General features: G+C 40.3%; 1 protein-coding gene across 2 annotated transcripts in view; it reads right to left on the bottom strand.

Annotated features, from left to right (window-relative positions):
* FBXO38 (F-box protein 38) overlaps nt 1–16,689 on the bottom strand; it is a 109,130-nt gene that overhangs the window by 76,270 nt on the left and 16,171 nt on the right. For both annotated transcript variants that reach the window (XM_069102324.1, XM_069102325.1), the window contains exon 3: nt 5,837–5,970. In XM_069102324.1, the coding sequence (XP_068958425.1) occupies nt 5,837–5,970 (134 nt within the window). The remainder of the gene's footprint in view (nt 1–5,836; nt 5,971–16,689) is intronic.

Raw genomic sequence — 16,689 nt, 5'->3', positions numbered from 1 at the left:
AGGTGAAATATATGGAAAAAAAAGGGTATATCCATGTATCTCCTATGTAGGTCTCTAATGCATTCAGACGCTTCTATACTCACACATGTTCACATCCTTTAGCATAAAACAGATTCTACTTTCTGGTATATAATACTCCCATTGCATAGTCATTTTCTGTCTTCTCCTCATTAGGATATGTTCTAAAATTAGTAGAAACTGTCACCAGGATCAACCTATTCTGTGACTGTGGATAAGTCCCTTTCTCAACCTGGGCCTCCATTTCTGACTCTGCAGTCTCATAGGTCTCACCCAGTTTGAATACTTGAAAGTTTATGTAGGATACCTAACACTATATAAGTTCCTAATGGCGAATCTTCATAGGAGCATAGTTTTAGGGCTGGAGGGTAATTTAAGATATAATGAAGTTCAAATTTTACAGATGAAGAAAGTGAGGCTGAGTGATATTAAAAGACTCACTCAAGTATCATATAGGTAGCAAAAATTGGAGTCAAATTTGAACCTAGCTTCTCTGGCTCCAAATCCAGTATTCTTTCCATACCCCATATCACTCTGCTTATCTTGTTATAAGAAAAAGAATTAACTGTATAAGGACTAGAAACAGAAGATACAGATTCTGTCTTCAGAGAACATAGCAATTTTCACACAGCAGGCACCAAATGTTTGTTGAATGAACATGAGTGAAAAAATGGCAAAGGAATATATATGCATTTCCACTTCCCATCACCATAAGGTTGGTTACTAGGTTTTTTTTTTTAAAAACTACCATAACTTATGAAACTGCCTAAGGCAGCCGATCTTGATATGCCCTGGGGAAGAAAGTACCTAATGATATCAGTGAAATCACAGCTTAGAAGCTAAAGCAATACACTGATAGATACATTGACACCCACCACACACACGTATATGTATGTGTGTTTATATACCTCTGTGTGTGTATATATTTGTATATATATGTAGATGTGTTAGAAATAAGCTTTATTTATCCTTATAGCAGGATCCTGTATGGTGGTATAACATGATTATCATTTTCATTATATTCACACTTATTACTACACCAGGTTTTTGTGAAAAATGTATAATGGAACCTATCAATGGGACATTATATTGCTTCATAGTTTTCAAAGTCCATATCAATTTTATTATTTGATCTTCACAACAACTATGTGTTGTTGGCAGAGCAGAGATTAGGATCCCCATCATACTAATGTGGCAAGTGAGCAGCACAGAAGGGAAGTAATTTACCCAAGGCTACTGGGTTAATTAATAGAATGGTAGGGAATTTCTGCCCCTTAGGTCACTTATCCTTTCTTCTCAAAATTGTGTGTTATTTGTCCTTCATTCTAGAAGAGGATTGTGACATCAGGAAAGGGATGTCATGAGCTGCAAGTGAATTGAATTTCAGTGAGGGAGGGCTGTGCAAAGTCATTAGTCTCACTCTCTCCTCCAGAGCCATCTGGGTCCAGTGGCAAGATACAGATCAGGATGACTGGAGATGGTCAAAGATGCAGTGAGAGGCCTTGGTCTTTTTAACCTAAGGTCTTTCCCAGGTCTCAAGTCTGACTGAGGCAACACCATTCAGTAATTAAGGCTAGGCAAGAAATAAGGCAAAGAATGGCCTCTTTTACCTAGTCAAAAAAAAAAAAAAATCAATCTGAGAGAAGATCCTCAGGGTTTCTGGCCAAAACAGAAACAATTGCTATTTATGCTCACTGAGCCATCAAAGCCCAAACAATGACCAAGTGAGGCTTGGGCTGGGCCCTAGTATTAGCTAGTCAATGAGAGTTAGTGATCTGGGTTTAAGGCATGGTCCTTCAAAGAGAAATCTAGGTTGTAAATCCCAAGATATCTTGCGAGGTTTCAGTGATCAAAATTTATATTCCTTTAGGCAGAGCACCCACAGGTAAGAGTATGATTCCCTATGTGGATAGAGGGAGGAAGGGAGGAAGAAAGGAAGGGAGGTAGGGAGGGAGGGAGGGAGGAAGGAAGGGAGGGAGGGAGGAAGGAAGGAAGGAAGGAAGGAAGGAAGGAAGGAAGGAAGGAAGGAAGGAAGGAAGGAAGGAAGGAAGGAAGGAAGGAAGGAAGGAAGGAAGGAGCAAGCTGTGTTGCTCAAGTGGAACAGGCCAGTTGAGTCCCCAGTGAAGCAGCTACTGCTACTCATAGACAGTTGTATGTTCTCATCAGGAAGGGGATGCCATGACTTGCAAGTGAACTGGAGTTAAGTGAGGGAAGGCTGTGCAAAGCCACCGGCCTCACTCTCTCCTCTGGAGCCATCTGGGTCCAGTGGCAAGATATAGATTGGGATGACTGGAGATGGCCCCCCACTCTGCCTATGCTAACTTGAAATATTAAGCTCTAAAGTCAGAGTTTAAAGGAAGTGAAGGGTAAGATGTGGAAAAGGAGAAGGACCCAATTTCCCTTACCCTGAACCATTTTTTCTCAGGCATTCTACCATCTGTCTTAACTCCCTTCCCTAAGTCACTTTCTGCTCTTCAACTCATTTCCTAGTCCTATGTCTCAGTGCTTCAGACAAATCATCCTTTTGACAGAAATAAGAGACAACTCTAATTTATACAGCCTTTGAAAGTTCACACAGTGCTTTCCTCATGACAACCTATGACGTAAGAAGTCCAATTATTATCATTCCTATTTGGCAGATGAGGAAACTGATATTCCGAGGGCCACAGGGCTACTGACAGGGATGGGAATTACAATGCATTTTCTACTGATTCTATGCCCGGTAGTGATAAAGACTAGGAATATGCTACTTAAATCAAATGAGTGAGAGTCTGGGCAGAGGCTTTTTAACTGGAAGAACCAAGGATCCATGAGGTTAGTGCTATCCAGGTATTCCTGGGTTCCCCCAGCAAACACAAGAAAGGGAATGGCAGAGCCAGGCCAGCAAAGTTCTACAGAAAAGGCGGGGACCAACAGACAGGGTGACCCAAAGACTTTATCAGCCACTGCAGCTTAAATGAAGAGGAGCAGAATGCCATCTGCTTACTCGCCAAGTGAAAAATTAGTTTCCATGAATTTTAAATGAGGCAATAGAAGACTAAATCTTATTTACCGGGACCTATGTCCAAGGAAAACAAAACTTTGAGACCAAACAATCTTGTAGTCTAAATAAGTCTGGTAATATGGTCAAAGGACGGCTGGGCTTGAGAGTCGAAGCCCTGAATTCCACCCCCTGTTCTGACACTAACTAATAAGGCTTTGTGATATGGTGGAAAAAGTACGTTAGTGTTTGATTTGAAGTAAGAGACCTAGGATCAATGTGTACCCTGTCAGAATTATTACCTGTGTGGCCTTGAATCAGTCTTTTCTCTTCTCTGTCAATCTCCTCCTTTTGAAGGTCACTTAGTTATGTGTTTCCAAAATGAGTCCACCACCTCACCAATACATTTCATTTACTATCGTGCTTAGTTTCAGTGAATAGCTCTCACGTTGGATACGTGCTGTTTTATTTAAAATGGCTACTTCTACAGTGTCTTTTTGTCTCCTTCCTTTAGTCCAACCTAACTAATACCTTCTGAAAATCACAAGCGACTACAGGATGCTACCGCCAGTCTTGCCCTAGGCACAGAAGTTAAGGGATTCATCTCAGGGTATTCTGTTCTGAAGGTGACAGGAATACAGGATTATAACCTTACTGACCAGTGTCCACACCCCTCACTTTACAGATGAGAAATCTGAGATCCAGAGAGATTATGGTACAGGGTCATGCAAATATTAAGAAGGAAAGTCGGAATTTATAGTCAAATATATTGGTTCCAAACCTAGTATCTTTGTCTAGGACTAACATCAAAAAAAGAAAACATCTTATTCCCTTCCACATGACAATTATCATTCCTGTTCACTCCACAGGTCTGTCTTCTTGTCTCTAGATATTGCCAGTTTTTTTTTTTTTAATTATCATGGTCAATCTCCTCTGGATATTCTCTGGATTATCTATCTCCTTCCTAAAATATGGCATTCAGGTCTGAATATAATATTCCAGATACAATTTAATCAAGACCATCTCCCTAGTCCAGAATACTAAACCTTTCTTCATATAGCTTAAAAGTATATTAGTTTCATTGGTTGCTATATCATACTGTTGAGTTACACTGAGTTTAAAGTCCACTAAAACATTAAGACTTTACAAAAATCACTGTTGAGTCACACATAACTATCCTGCACTTATATTTATCTCTAAACTCTTTGGTGACCTTGGTTTAGTCCTTTCCTTTCCTTTTAACATTAGTATCGTCTTTTGCAAAATGGCATCAATAAAACTTATACTGCTGGCTTCAGAGTAGAGAAAGCTGAGGGTTTTGTAAATGACCTTTAAAGGATCTGGCCATATGAGGAGTTGTTATGGTTTCTGGATGGCAAAAAATCAGGCTGGTATAAATTCACTCAATATTTATTTACCCCAAAATATTTGCTGAGTGCCTCATTGTACCATGAGCTATCCCGGGCACACAGAGAACACAAAGGTAAATTCGACAAAAGCTGAGTAGGGATAAGAGGATGTAGGTACAAATAAATATAATCATACTCAAATTGCTGTAAGTGCATAAGTGAAGTTGTTGTTTAGTCATCTCTGACTCTTTGTGACCCCATATGGGGTTTTCCTGGCAAAGATACTGAAGCAGCTTGCCATGTTTTCTCTCTAGCCCATTTTACAGATGAGGAAATCGAGGCCATGGGTTACACAGCTAGTAAGTGTCTGAGGGTGGATTTGAACTCAGAAAGATCAGTCTTCCTGATTCCACACCCAGCACCCTATCCACCGTACCATTTAGTCGCCCTGAATTACTGTTTTTGTTGTTGTTCAGCTGTGTCCAACTCTTTGTGACCCCACTTGGGTTTTCTCGGTAAAGTTGTTAAGGGTGGTTTGCCATTTCCTTCTCCAGCTCATTTTACAGATGAGAAAACTGAGGCAAACAAGGTTAAGCAACTTGCCCAGGACCACACAGCTAGTAAGTGTATGAGACCAGATTCCTAAAGTTAGGAAGATGATGCCAATTCCAGACCTCTATCCAGTGATCTACCTACCTGCCATAAGGGAAGTACAAAGTGCTAAAAGATCAGATGAAGCAAACGTTACTACTGAGAGAAAGTAGAAAAGACTTTATAGAGGAAGGAATATTTTAGCAGGACTTCAAAGGCCTGGTAGAAAACACCAGATTTTAAAAAGTAATGAATAAGAAAATACACTGAGAGCAACACTAAAATGGGAAAGGATAGGATCAAAAACAAACAAAAATAGGAAGTTTTAGACATTAACAGTAATATGTAGAACAAAATTCATTTTATATAGTATTTTGTAGCTTGCTAAGTGCTTTATTTTCATAATCACCATGTAAGTTATTATGATACCTATTTTACAGGGGCAGAAACTGAGGTTTAAAGAGATGAATTACAACATCCCTGACGTCTCAAATGAGGGTGAACTTGCAACATTCCGATGAAGTTTGTTCTATTCTGGGGGCAGCTCACTGTTAGGAAACTTTCCCATATCAAGCCTAACTCTGACTCTGCAATTTCTACTTCCTAATGCAAATTCTTCGTTGTTAGCCTATAAAGTTATCTTCTTCTGGCACAATCAGATGGAGCTGGTTACTTGGGAAGAGATTAAAGCATTACATTAAAACTGTAGACTTGATTTATTTCAGACGTCTCATTACACTACTGAATCAACTATACAATAAGTCAAATCATGCCCCCAGTATACTACTTCTACTAAAACAGTAAAGTTTTTCAAACAAAGACACTATTATCTTCCCCACAATACTGACATCATATAAAGAAATTCAACCATATTTTAGCTAATAAAATCATCACTCACCTGTTGGCATATATTCCCACCAGCGGCCTGCACAGAGATCTACAATTTTCACTACTCTCAGATACAGAGTCACTGCCTCCTTCAGCTTCCGGGAGAGGCATTCCATACACATGATGTCCTGCAGAGGGAGGTACCTTTGTGAGAGAAAGAAACTCACATTTATCAAACGCATAAGTATTTCATTCATGGTTACATTTGTTATCTCTTTCTCCCTTTTTATTTAAAGAACTAAAGAAGCACAGTACTCGTACCACACATAGATGCCTAACACACGGACTTGTTGATTCCCTCCTAAGTACTTGCTACACAGAAGATTGAAGAGGCTGCCTCCAGACGACTAGGGATACCTAAGCTATGGCTCTACGGTTAAGAAGGCTGGTTCTCTCATAAACGCAGCCTGGGATTACAGCACATACTTTATACGTTTCTCAACTAAACATGACTTTATTAAAATAACAAAAAACTAATCTTTGGTTACTTAAGAATTTAGATTGAGATTTGAATAAGAACTTCAGATATACATTTATAACTTCTAATCAGAAACTATCTAATGCGTTTCTTGACTGTATTCTCAGTTGCTGTTTCTTTTTAAATCTTATTCTATGATGACACATGGAGCTTTCCCATTTGAAATTTTAACTATCTTTGTACTGAATTGTTGTGATGGTGGCAGCGGTGGTTTTCCAAAAAAACATTTTAATGACAAGAGTTGAAAATACAATTTTAAATTCAATTCAACAAATACTTATTCTCTACTATATTCAAGGTACTGTGCTAGTGCTAGGGATGCAAAGATAGATATTACACGGGCTCCACTCTCAAAAACTTCACAATGATTGGTGGGAAAGACATATACAAAAACTTATAAAGCACAGGTCTGTAAGATAATTAAAAATAAAAGGTCCAAGCAAAATGCTTTGAGATGTGTAGAAGAGAGAGAACCTTTACTCAGTCGAGTATGCTTATGGCAAGGAAAACTGCATGAAGGAGCTATAGCTGGATTTTTGGTGGAATTCTAACAGATGGAGGTGGAATGAAGAATGGGTGGACAGGGCAAGAGGGAGGCGAACACTTTGGGGAAATCAAAGTAAGAGAAGACGTTTAGAGACAGGAGAGATTTTATGATTTTTAAGTTTTTTTAAATTTATGTTTATTTTTAGTTCACAACATTCATTTCCACCAGATTTTGAGTCACAAATTTTCTCCCTGTCTTTCCCCACCCTACCCACCACCCCAGAACAGCGATCCCACTGAATATCTCCTCCTCCAATATGCTCTCTCCTATATCCTCCTCCATTCCCCCTCCAACTTTCCAGTAGGGCAAGATGGATCAAGGAGAGAGATTTTAAGACTAAAGGAAGGGAGGTTAATTTTTTAAAATAACATCTGTGAGATTACAAATTTATTTTTGCCTACCATGTGTCTAGAAATAATATTCAATTCCCTGGTACTGCACACTAGTCCAGTGACATAAAAAGTAAAATAGCTTTATATTTACAATCAAACTCCTTAAGAAAAAGCAATCTCTTTTTTCTCCTCAAAAACACAATCTGAAGGAATAGAAATCATGTTCCATCAGCTTAAAAGGAAGATCAAACACATTAAATGCAATTAGCACACATGATCCAATATAGATTCAGTTTCTTCATGACAAAGAAGGGGTTTTGATACACTTTAATGAAAGGATGCCAACAGCTTGCACAGAGTAAAAATATAAGACCTGAATGTCAAACTTTGAGAATATTAAAAAAAAACTAAACTTAAGCAGTTGAGCATGTTGAGCTCAGTATGCTGTCTAGTTCATGGGTCTTCTTTACTTCTACCAACGTGTCTCCCCTTCTATAATAAGAAGAGAGCTCCTGTCTATTACCATCTTCTAATGAATTAGAATCATATTCTAGGGGCTTTTTAGTAAAATCCCTCATTCATAGAGACAGAGAGAGAAGTCAAAACAACATGGTGTGGTGAGAGCACCAAGATGGATCTGGAGGCAAGTGAGCCCTACATTAAGATTTAGGTTTGTGACTTATGGAGTGGTCTTAGCTGTGTCATGTCACTTCTCTGTCCTCAGTCCTTTCCTCTGACAACTGAACAAACCAGATTAAATGATCTCAAGGTTCACATCAACTCTTAAATCCTGTAAGATTCACTCAAGATTAGACAGCAACTCATTTATGCAGTCAAGTGCAGGGAAATCACAGAATCCTAGAATTAATGGGACCTCAGAGATCGGGGTCTCCTCTACAATCTCAATGTTTACCAAAGCTCTTCCTAAAGACTTCCAGTGACAGGGAAACCACTCCTTCCTAAGGAAGCCCATTCCCCTTTTAGGTATCTCTAATTGCAAGGAAGATTTACCTCACATTCAGCTAAAAACTATTTCTCTGCAACTGCCCTCTGAGGTCAAATAGAACAATTCTTATCCCTCTAACACAATCATTTTTCAAACACCAAAAGACCAAAATGCTCACCCTATCATGGCTTTTCCACTTTACATCACTAGTTCTTTCAAAATAATCTTAGTATGGTATCTTCACACTATGTGGCTGCCCTCCTTTGGACACTCTCTAATTTGTCACTGGTTCCTAAAATGTGGCATGTGGAAACAAACACAGTAAGAACACAAACTGAGGGACAGCCAGGTAGCACAGTGAGTAAGAGCACCGGCCCCAGCATTGGGATGACCTGGGGGATCGAATCCGGGCTCAGACACTTAGCACCCACCCAGAAACACCTGGCTGTGTAACCTTGAGCAAGTTATTTAACCCCAATTGCTTAGGGGAGGCCAGGTGGCTCAGCAAGTAAGAGCACCGGCTCCAGTGTTGGGATGACCTGGGGATCAAATCTGGGCTCAGATACTCAGCACCACACCCAGAAATAACTGGCCGTGTAACCTTGAGCAAGTTAATTACCCTGATTGCTTTAAAAAAAAAAAAAAAAGAACACAAACTGAAAATGCTCTTTCTAAAGTTACCAATGATTAGTTAATTGTCAAATGACCAAGCTTCATCCTTTTCTTAACCTCTCTGCAGCATCTGACAATGCTGATCTCCTCTCTCCTGGAAAATCTCTCCTCTCTGGATTATACCAATACTTCTCTCTCTGCTGGTTCTGCTTCCTTGGTCTTACTTGGTGCTTCTTCATACATGTCAGTCACATGTGGGAATTCACCAAGATTCTATTATGGACCCTCTTCTTTTTTTACTCTATACTATTTTACTTGGTGATCTCATCAGTTTCCATGGATTAAGTTATCAGTCCTATGAAGAAGACTCCCAGATCTACATATTCAGCATAGTCTCTTCTGAGTCACACTACTGTACTATTAACTGTATTTTAGACATCTCAAACAAGATATCCTGTAGGCATCTCAAGTTTAATATGTTCAGGCCTCTCTCTCATCTTCTGAACTTCTCTATTACTATTAAGTGCACTACCATCTTCCCAGTAACCCAGGCCTGCAGCCTCAGTGTTATCCTTGACTCCTCAGGCACAATCAACCCTTAATTCTCAAATACATCCCCTTCTCTCCACTCACAGAGCCACGACCCTACTACAGGTCCTCAACTTCCTCATCTAACACTTTCGTTTCCCTGTCTCAAGTCTCTCAACTCCAACCTAGGCTCTACTCAGCTGCCAAAGTGATTTTCTTAAAGTGCATGACCAACCATTTTAGACCCTGCTCCCTCCCCTCAATAAACTCCAGTGGTTCCCTATCACCTCCAGGGTAATAAAATTCTCTGGCATTTAAGCTCTTCATAACATGGCCTACCTTTCCTGTCTTCTTACACTTTATTCCTCTCCACACCAAGAGCCAGCTACACTGGTTTGCCTTCTGACTTTTCCTGCATATGGACACCCCGTCTCTCATCCCTATGTCTCTGCACTAGGTGACCTCATTAATGGAATGCTTCCATCCTCCTCAATTCTGCCTCAAAGCTGCCCTGACTTTTCAAGGCTCTGCACAAATCTCTCTGTCTTCAGGAAGCCTTTCTCAGTCTCTCCCACTGCAACTGCGTTCCCCTTTGAGTTAATCTTCCACCTGCTCTGTATCCAACTTGGTATTTACCTAGTTATTTACATGTTGCAGTCCTTCTGAATATGAATAGAGCACCAGTCCTGGAGGCAGGAGGACCTAAGTGCAAATCCGGCCTCAGACACTCGATACACTTACTAGCTGTGTGACTTTGGGCAAGTCACTTAACCCCAACTGCCCTCCAAAAAAAGCAACGACGACAAAAAAGCATATGAGCGCCTACAGAGCAGGGGATGTTTCTGCTTTACTTTTTATCTCCAGCACTTAGCACAGTGCTAGGCACAGAGGAAGCATGTTGCTCTTTTTAAAGGCTTGTTGACTGACTGATCTCCAGACATCAGGACAGAAGACAAGTCCTATAATCCCTACCAGATCTATTAATGGCAATGAGTTAGACTCTAGCTCTCTTAGGCTACATGTCGTACTGGGGACTCACACTGAGCTTACAGTCCCCTAAAGCTTCAAGGCTTTTACATGAAATGACACGTTGTCTAGCTACACCTTCCCAACTTTGCACTTGTATAGCTGATGTTTTGCTAACCTAAGTGTGGGAATATTTAAACTTATTAAATTCCATCTTATTGGATTCAAGTCATCCAAGATTTGTTTCGTCCATTAACTTGATAAGCAGGTTATCTATGCCCCAAATTGAATGTCCAATAGTCAACCAGTATTTAATCCAATTTTACTGACTCTTCTAACCCAAATGTATGCTTCCCCCATATGTCCAAAATCCCAAACACTCTATATATTGTCATTCTACTGCGATGCTAGCATTCATCTTTTAATCCACTGTAAATCAACATTACGAATCTTATGCTATAATACCAACCATAGCCTCACTCACTCCTGATTTCTTCCCAGGCTGTACAAGCCTAGTCATGGAGTGGAAGATTGGAAAAAATTCTACACTTAACGTCAACAGAGGATCTCAGGGCTAGAAGGGACCTTAGGGACATCTGGTCCCATCCGTATGTGCAAAAGAATCTCCACCACATTCCAACAAGAGGTCATTCAGCCTTTGTTTTAAAACCTCCAATGAGCAGAAATCCACCACACCTAGAAGCAGTCAATGCTACTTCTAGGCAGCTCTAATTCTTAGTTTCACCTGACATTACACCTAAGTCAGTCTTTTTACAATTTCTATACAGAGCTCCTATTTCTGCCTCTGAGGACAGAGTAAATTTAATCTCTTCTCCACATAACAGGCCTTTAAATTCTTGAAGATGTCTATCAAGTCCCCCATCTCCCTTAAGTGTTCCTCTTCTTCAAATCAAATATTCCTATTTCTTTCAACCAAGTCTCATGGCACTATCTCAAGAGGCTTCTCTGTCCTGGTTCTTCTCCTATGGACATTTCTCAAATATCACTCCTAAAAGGGGATACCCAGAACTGAACACAATATTACGAATGAAGTAGGATGAAGGGAGGAAAGAAGAGGAAGGGAACAAGTATTTATTAAGCACCGACTAGGTGCCAGGTGCTATGCATAAGAAATTTTTTCTCATTTGATGAAGGCAAAATAGAATGCAAAAAAACAAACAAACCATAAGGTAAAATAGTATCTTTAGTCCAGGATACTATTCCTTTCTGAGTGCAATATAAGATTACACAAACACTAAGTACAAAGTAATTGAGGATGGGGAGATTCCCACATCTTTATCAGGTGACCTGCTCATATGATTATAAAATTGACATTTTGAATTTAAGTATAAAATTTTACACTTAATTTCTATTAAATTTCATGTTATTTTAAACCCAACATTTTAGTTTGACAAGATCTTTGAACCATAGTCTGAACCCTGGCTTTCACACTCACTAGATTTACCACCATTTTTGTTACCTCCTTCATGCCTGGAATGTTCTCCTTCCTCATTCTGACCTCTTGGAATTCCTAGCTCTAGTCAAAGCTCAGCTCAATTGTGCCATTTCCTAAAAGAAGCCTGTCCCGATTCTCCCAGATGTTAGTAACATTCCTCTACAACACATGAGCCCCCAATTACTTTGTAATTACTCAATACTTATCTAGTTAGGTAATGTTTCCTACTAGGAGGACGTAAGCTATTTGACAGTAGGACGTGTTTCATTCTTTGTCTTTGTATTCTCAGCACCTGGAACAGTGCTTCAGGAAGAGCAGGCAAATGCAAATAAATCTTTTTATTTACTTTATAATATATACTTATTTATTTATAAATGCAAATAAATCTTTTCAAGCCTACTTCAGCATCTAATTTCCATCCTTTACTTTCCATTGCAACCACTCAGGCCTTCCCTTCTTCTTGCCCAGACTATTACATTAGTCTTGTTCTCTCCTATTTATCTTTCACAACAGCACCTCAGCAATTCTCTTAATGTACTGTTCTGACCATGGGAGTACTCTACTCAAAAATATTCAGTGGCTGCCCAATGTCCACACAATTATAAATTTCTGTTCTTGGCATACTTAGCACTCCACAATGTGGTGCCAAAGTGATTTCTGCCTCATGATTCTTGTTCCTACAAGTCTTCACCATTCTCACTCTATCCTACTTCCTTCAAATATACATTGACTTCCCTTATTTGACTATTAAACTACCCTCTTCCTAAGAGAAAGTGACTCCTTTGTGTCTAATTGATACAAATGTGAAAATGCTTTCCAACTATTGTTCCTTTTCCAATAGCAGGTACTCTGGTGCCTTGGAAACAAGGTAGTGACAAAGACACAAATGTGGATTCTAGGAAGTGTCAGGTGATGATCTGGTGATGTGCAAAAACCCTAGGAAACTGAAAGGACAGGCAGCGAGGCTCTGCAAACAGTAACCTATTGTTTCTATCCAGAATGGAAAACAATTCTGTTAGGATGAAAAATACTGCAATTATGAGAAAACAGAGGAAAGAGGCACACTGGTCTGGGGTGACTCTGAGTAACTTCCTCTGTATATTTTGTTACTAGCTCACCAGAATGTCCAAGGGTCATGTTCTCTGTGTGTAAGCACCTCAATTAGTGGTCACAGCAAAACCTCTTGTCTATCTGGGGCAGCAAAAACAAGCAGGTCACGGCTGGCAAGCAAACACACCAGAGGGAGCCAAACAATGACAAGACAAATGGCTACAGACTCAGTTTTATTCTACGTGTTTCAAGTTGCGACCGAAGTCTTCTCCCCTTCCCTGCTTCAGAGATTTTAGACACACAATTCAGAAAACAAAGTCAATCAAATATTTAATGAATAAAGCACAGTCATAATTGATGTATGAGGGGGGAGAGAGCACCATTCCACCAAGTTTCCAGCCTGAACTCCTGCCTTGGGTAAGAAGAATATCACCATTCTTTTTTCAAGTTCTTTCTTTCTCTCTTGTCTAAATTGCCTAAGGCTCTGAAAGGTCTCTACTCTGAGGTCATAATGCTACTGACATTGATTAACTTTTTCCTAAAATTTTCCTTTAATGATTAAAAAACTTCCCACTAGTCACATCCCTCTCCATCCCAGTAATTTTAAAATCATTTAAATCCTATTCCCCATTCCCCATCATCTGATTCCTTACTCTTACTCTCCTCAACCTGTCCCCACAACACCCACCAAAGCCACCCAACCCTTTCACTATGCGCTCGGGAATGCCTGCTCCATAGGCAACAAATCTGCGTTCATTGTAAATCTTTTCCTTTCTCACTCCTTCCACCTGCTGGCTCTTACTGAGACCCTTCTAATGACACAGTGACCCTTTCTAGAACTGGTTCTTCTATCCCTTATTCCCTCTGCCTCACTGTTTAGGTTGGAGAGTTGGGATACTCTGCTTCCCACTGTCATTTCCAGGTTCTCCCTCTATTACCATCACTCAGGTACCTCTCCTCCTTTGAGATTCATTCATTCATATCTACCATCCAAGCAAGATCCTGGGAGCTGTTGTCTAAAGACATCAGATCACCATTTTCCTTCCTCGGTGAGTTCAGTATCTGGCTCACAATCTTTCTCTCCTGCCCCTAAATCCTGCCTTCATTCTAGGAGACTTCAAAACACACACACACACACACACACACACACACACACACAGACACTTAAACACATAGATAGACAGACAGACAGACAGACAGATAGATAGATAGATAGACAGAGAGGGATAGACAGATAGATACTTCCTTAAATATCCTAAACTCTCAGTTCTTCAACTTATTCATTTTCCATAACACACTCTTCCACCACATACATACCTCAGACATACTCCAAAACTGTCATACAATTGCTCATGCCAACATCTACAAATGTACCACTTTACATGTTCATGAGCTCTGAAGTTTCCCTTACCTGATCACAATGTATTCACAGGTCACCGCTCTAAGCCTTCCCATACTAAAGCCTGCTCTTCTGTCCACACTGTCATTTCCAATCCTTTGATCCCCCTCAGCTCTGTTCCAGGCCATCTCCCTTGCCCTATCCTGCTTTCCACCCATGTTAATCCCGACTATCCCAGTTCAATTCTACTCTGTCCTTTTCTTGAGTCCCTTACCCTCTTTTCATAATATCAACTGTGCCCTGCTTTGTCTCAGCTTTGGATCACCTCTACTATCCATCACCTTTGCTTCTACAAATGTGATGAATAAAAGGTAGGGGAAATCACCCAACTTTTCTAGTAGAGTACACTACAAATTTATGTTACATAAATTCAACTGGACTCTCACTGCTGCTAGGAAATCCTTTTGCATTTCCCAAATTAGCTCACTCTTGTATTCACCACAGCAGGTCTTACCAAAACTGTTCATTCCTCCTCATACCTTCTATGGCTCCCCCATCCCTTCTCACTCTCTCAGATGAGAATCTTGCCTCATATTTCATAGAAAAAATTGAAGCCATTCTCCCTATGAGCTCCATTTTTCTCCCCTCCTTACCTCATGTTATCAGATGTGCTCTGCCACCACCTCCTCTGACAGCCCTGATGAGGGGCCTTTCTCCTTGCCAGGGCAAAGCCTTCTACAGGCATAAGTGAAACCATTCCATCCCATCTTCCACAGCAGACTGCCCATCCAATTGTCCTCAATCTCATCTATCTTCAGTCTCTCCCAGCCTACTGTCTACTTTTCTACTGCCAAACCCTCACTTAATCCTTCTATTACCATTAACCACCATCTCATATCTACTTTGTCATTTGTGGCTGAACTCTATGAAAAAGCCATTTACATTAAGTAAACCTCCCCTTCTCCCATTCTCTTAATGCTCTATAATCTAGCTTCCAACCTAATCATTTAATCAAAAAGGCTATCTTCAGATTTCCGGTGATCTTGTAATTGTCCAATCCAGAGGCCTTTTCTTAATTCTTACCTTTCTTGACTTTTCTGTAAGCCTCTGACGCTGTCGACGATCTCTTCTCTCTAGGTTTTTGGAGTACTGCTCTCTTCTGGCTCTCTTCCTTCCTGTCTGGCTGCTCCTTCTCCCAGATCTTTTGCTGGCTCTTCATCCAGATCATACACGCTAATCATTGGGTGTTCCACAGGGCTCTCTATTCTGATAATTCTCAAATCTACTGATTCAGCCCTAATCTCTTCACTGGCAGACATCCATTCTCCATGTGCCTATTAGACATCTCAAAATGGATGCATTTGGATAGGTCCAACCACGTGTCACACACTCACTCACACTTATCACCTCCACGATTGAACACAAGATGCTCTGTTTGATCTTCAAACCTTTCATAAGCTATACCCTCTTCTTCCACTCTTCCCACTTTTCCCATCTTCTTACACGCTGCTCCCTCATACTCTTTGATCCAATTACATGAGATAAGCCTTTTCTCGGCTCCAGGCATTCCCACTGTCAGTTCTCCATACTTACCTCCATCTCCTTCGAGTTCCTACTAAAATCCCACCTTCTACAGGAAGCCCTTTTCAATCCCTCTTAACTCTAGCGCCTCTCCTCTGACATTTCTACGCACCTTGTATATAGTTTACATGGACATATTTGTTTGCTTGTCTCCTCTATTAGAAGCTCTTCTAGGGGACTATCTTTTTACCTCTTTATGTATCCCTAGAGTTTAGCACTATGTCTGGCACATAATAAGTGCTTAATAAACGTTTACTGACTGACTAATCTTAAACTTAACACGTTCAAAATTGAATTCATTATATTCTCCCCAAACTGACGGCATCATCAACCTCTCCTCATTCTCAGGACTATAGATTTTCCCTTTGTACCATCTCTCAAATTTGTTCCCTTCTCTTCTCTGATACTACCACCAATCTAGTGAAGGCCCTCATCCGAGAGGCCTGGACAATGGCAATAGACTGCTATTTGGTCAACCTGTCTGTCCCAAGTCTCTCCCCACTCCAATCTATCATCCTCTACTGTCATCAGAATAATCTTCTGAAAGTGCAGGTCCAACCACAAAATACCCTTCTACCTCCCACTAAACTTTTGTGGCTCCCCATCACTTTCAGGAGTAAATATAAAATCTTCTGTTTGGCATTCAAAGCCCTTCATGACCTACTATCTCCCCACTTCAAACCTTTCCATTCTTCTTAAACTGTATATCCCTCTTCCTGACAACATACTGTTTGATTTATTAATACTAGCTTCCTGGCTATTCTTCAAACAAGACACTATATCCCTTAATTCTGGTCTTTTTCTCTGGCTGTCCCCCATTCCTAAAATGCTCTCAGTTCTCATTTCCACCTCCCAGATTCTCTGGCTTCCTTCAAGTTCCAGCTAAAACCCCATTTCTGCAGAAATCCTTTCCCAATTACTCTTATGTATAGTGCCTTCTCCCAGTTGATTATTTTCTTTTTTCTTTTTCTTTTTTGAAGGAGGGAAGGCAGGGCAATTGGGGTTAAATGACTTGCCCAAGGTCACAC

The sequence above is a fragment of the Petaurus breviceps genome, unplaced genomic scaffold (assembly GCF_028583685.1).
Source record: "Petaurus breviceps papuanus isolate PSGF00001 unplaced genomic scaffold, PetGlider_PUasm1.0 551, whole genome shotgun sequence".
NCBI classification, from domain to species: Eukaryota; Metazoa; Chordata; class Mammalia; order Diprotodontia; family Petauridae; genus Petaurus; species Petaurus breviceps.
The sequence above is the reverse complement of the archived record's forward strand: the minus strand, read 5'-3'. Positions and strand labels throughout refer to the sequence as shown.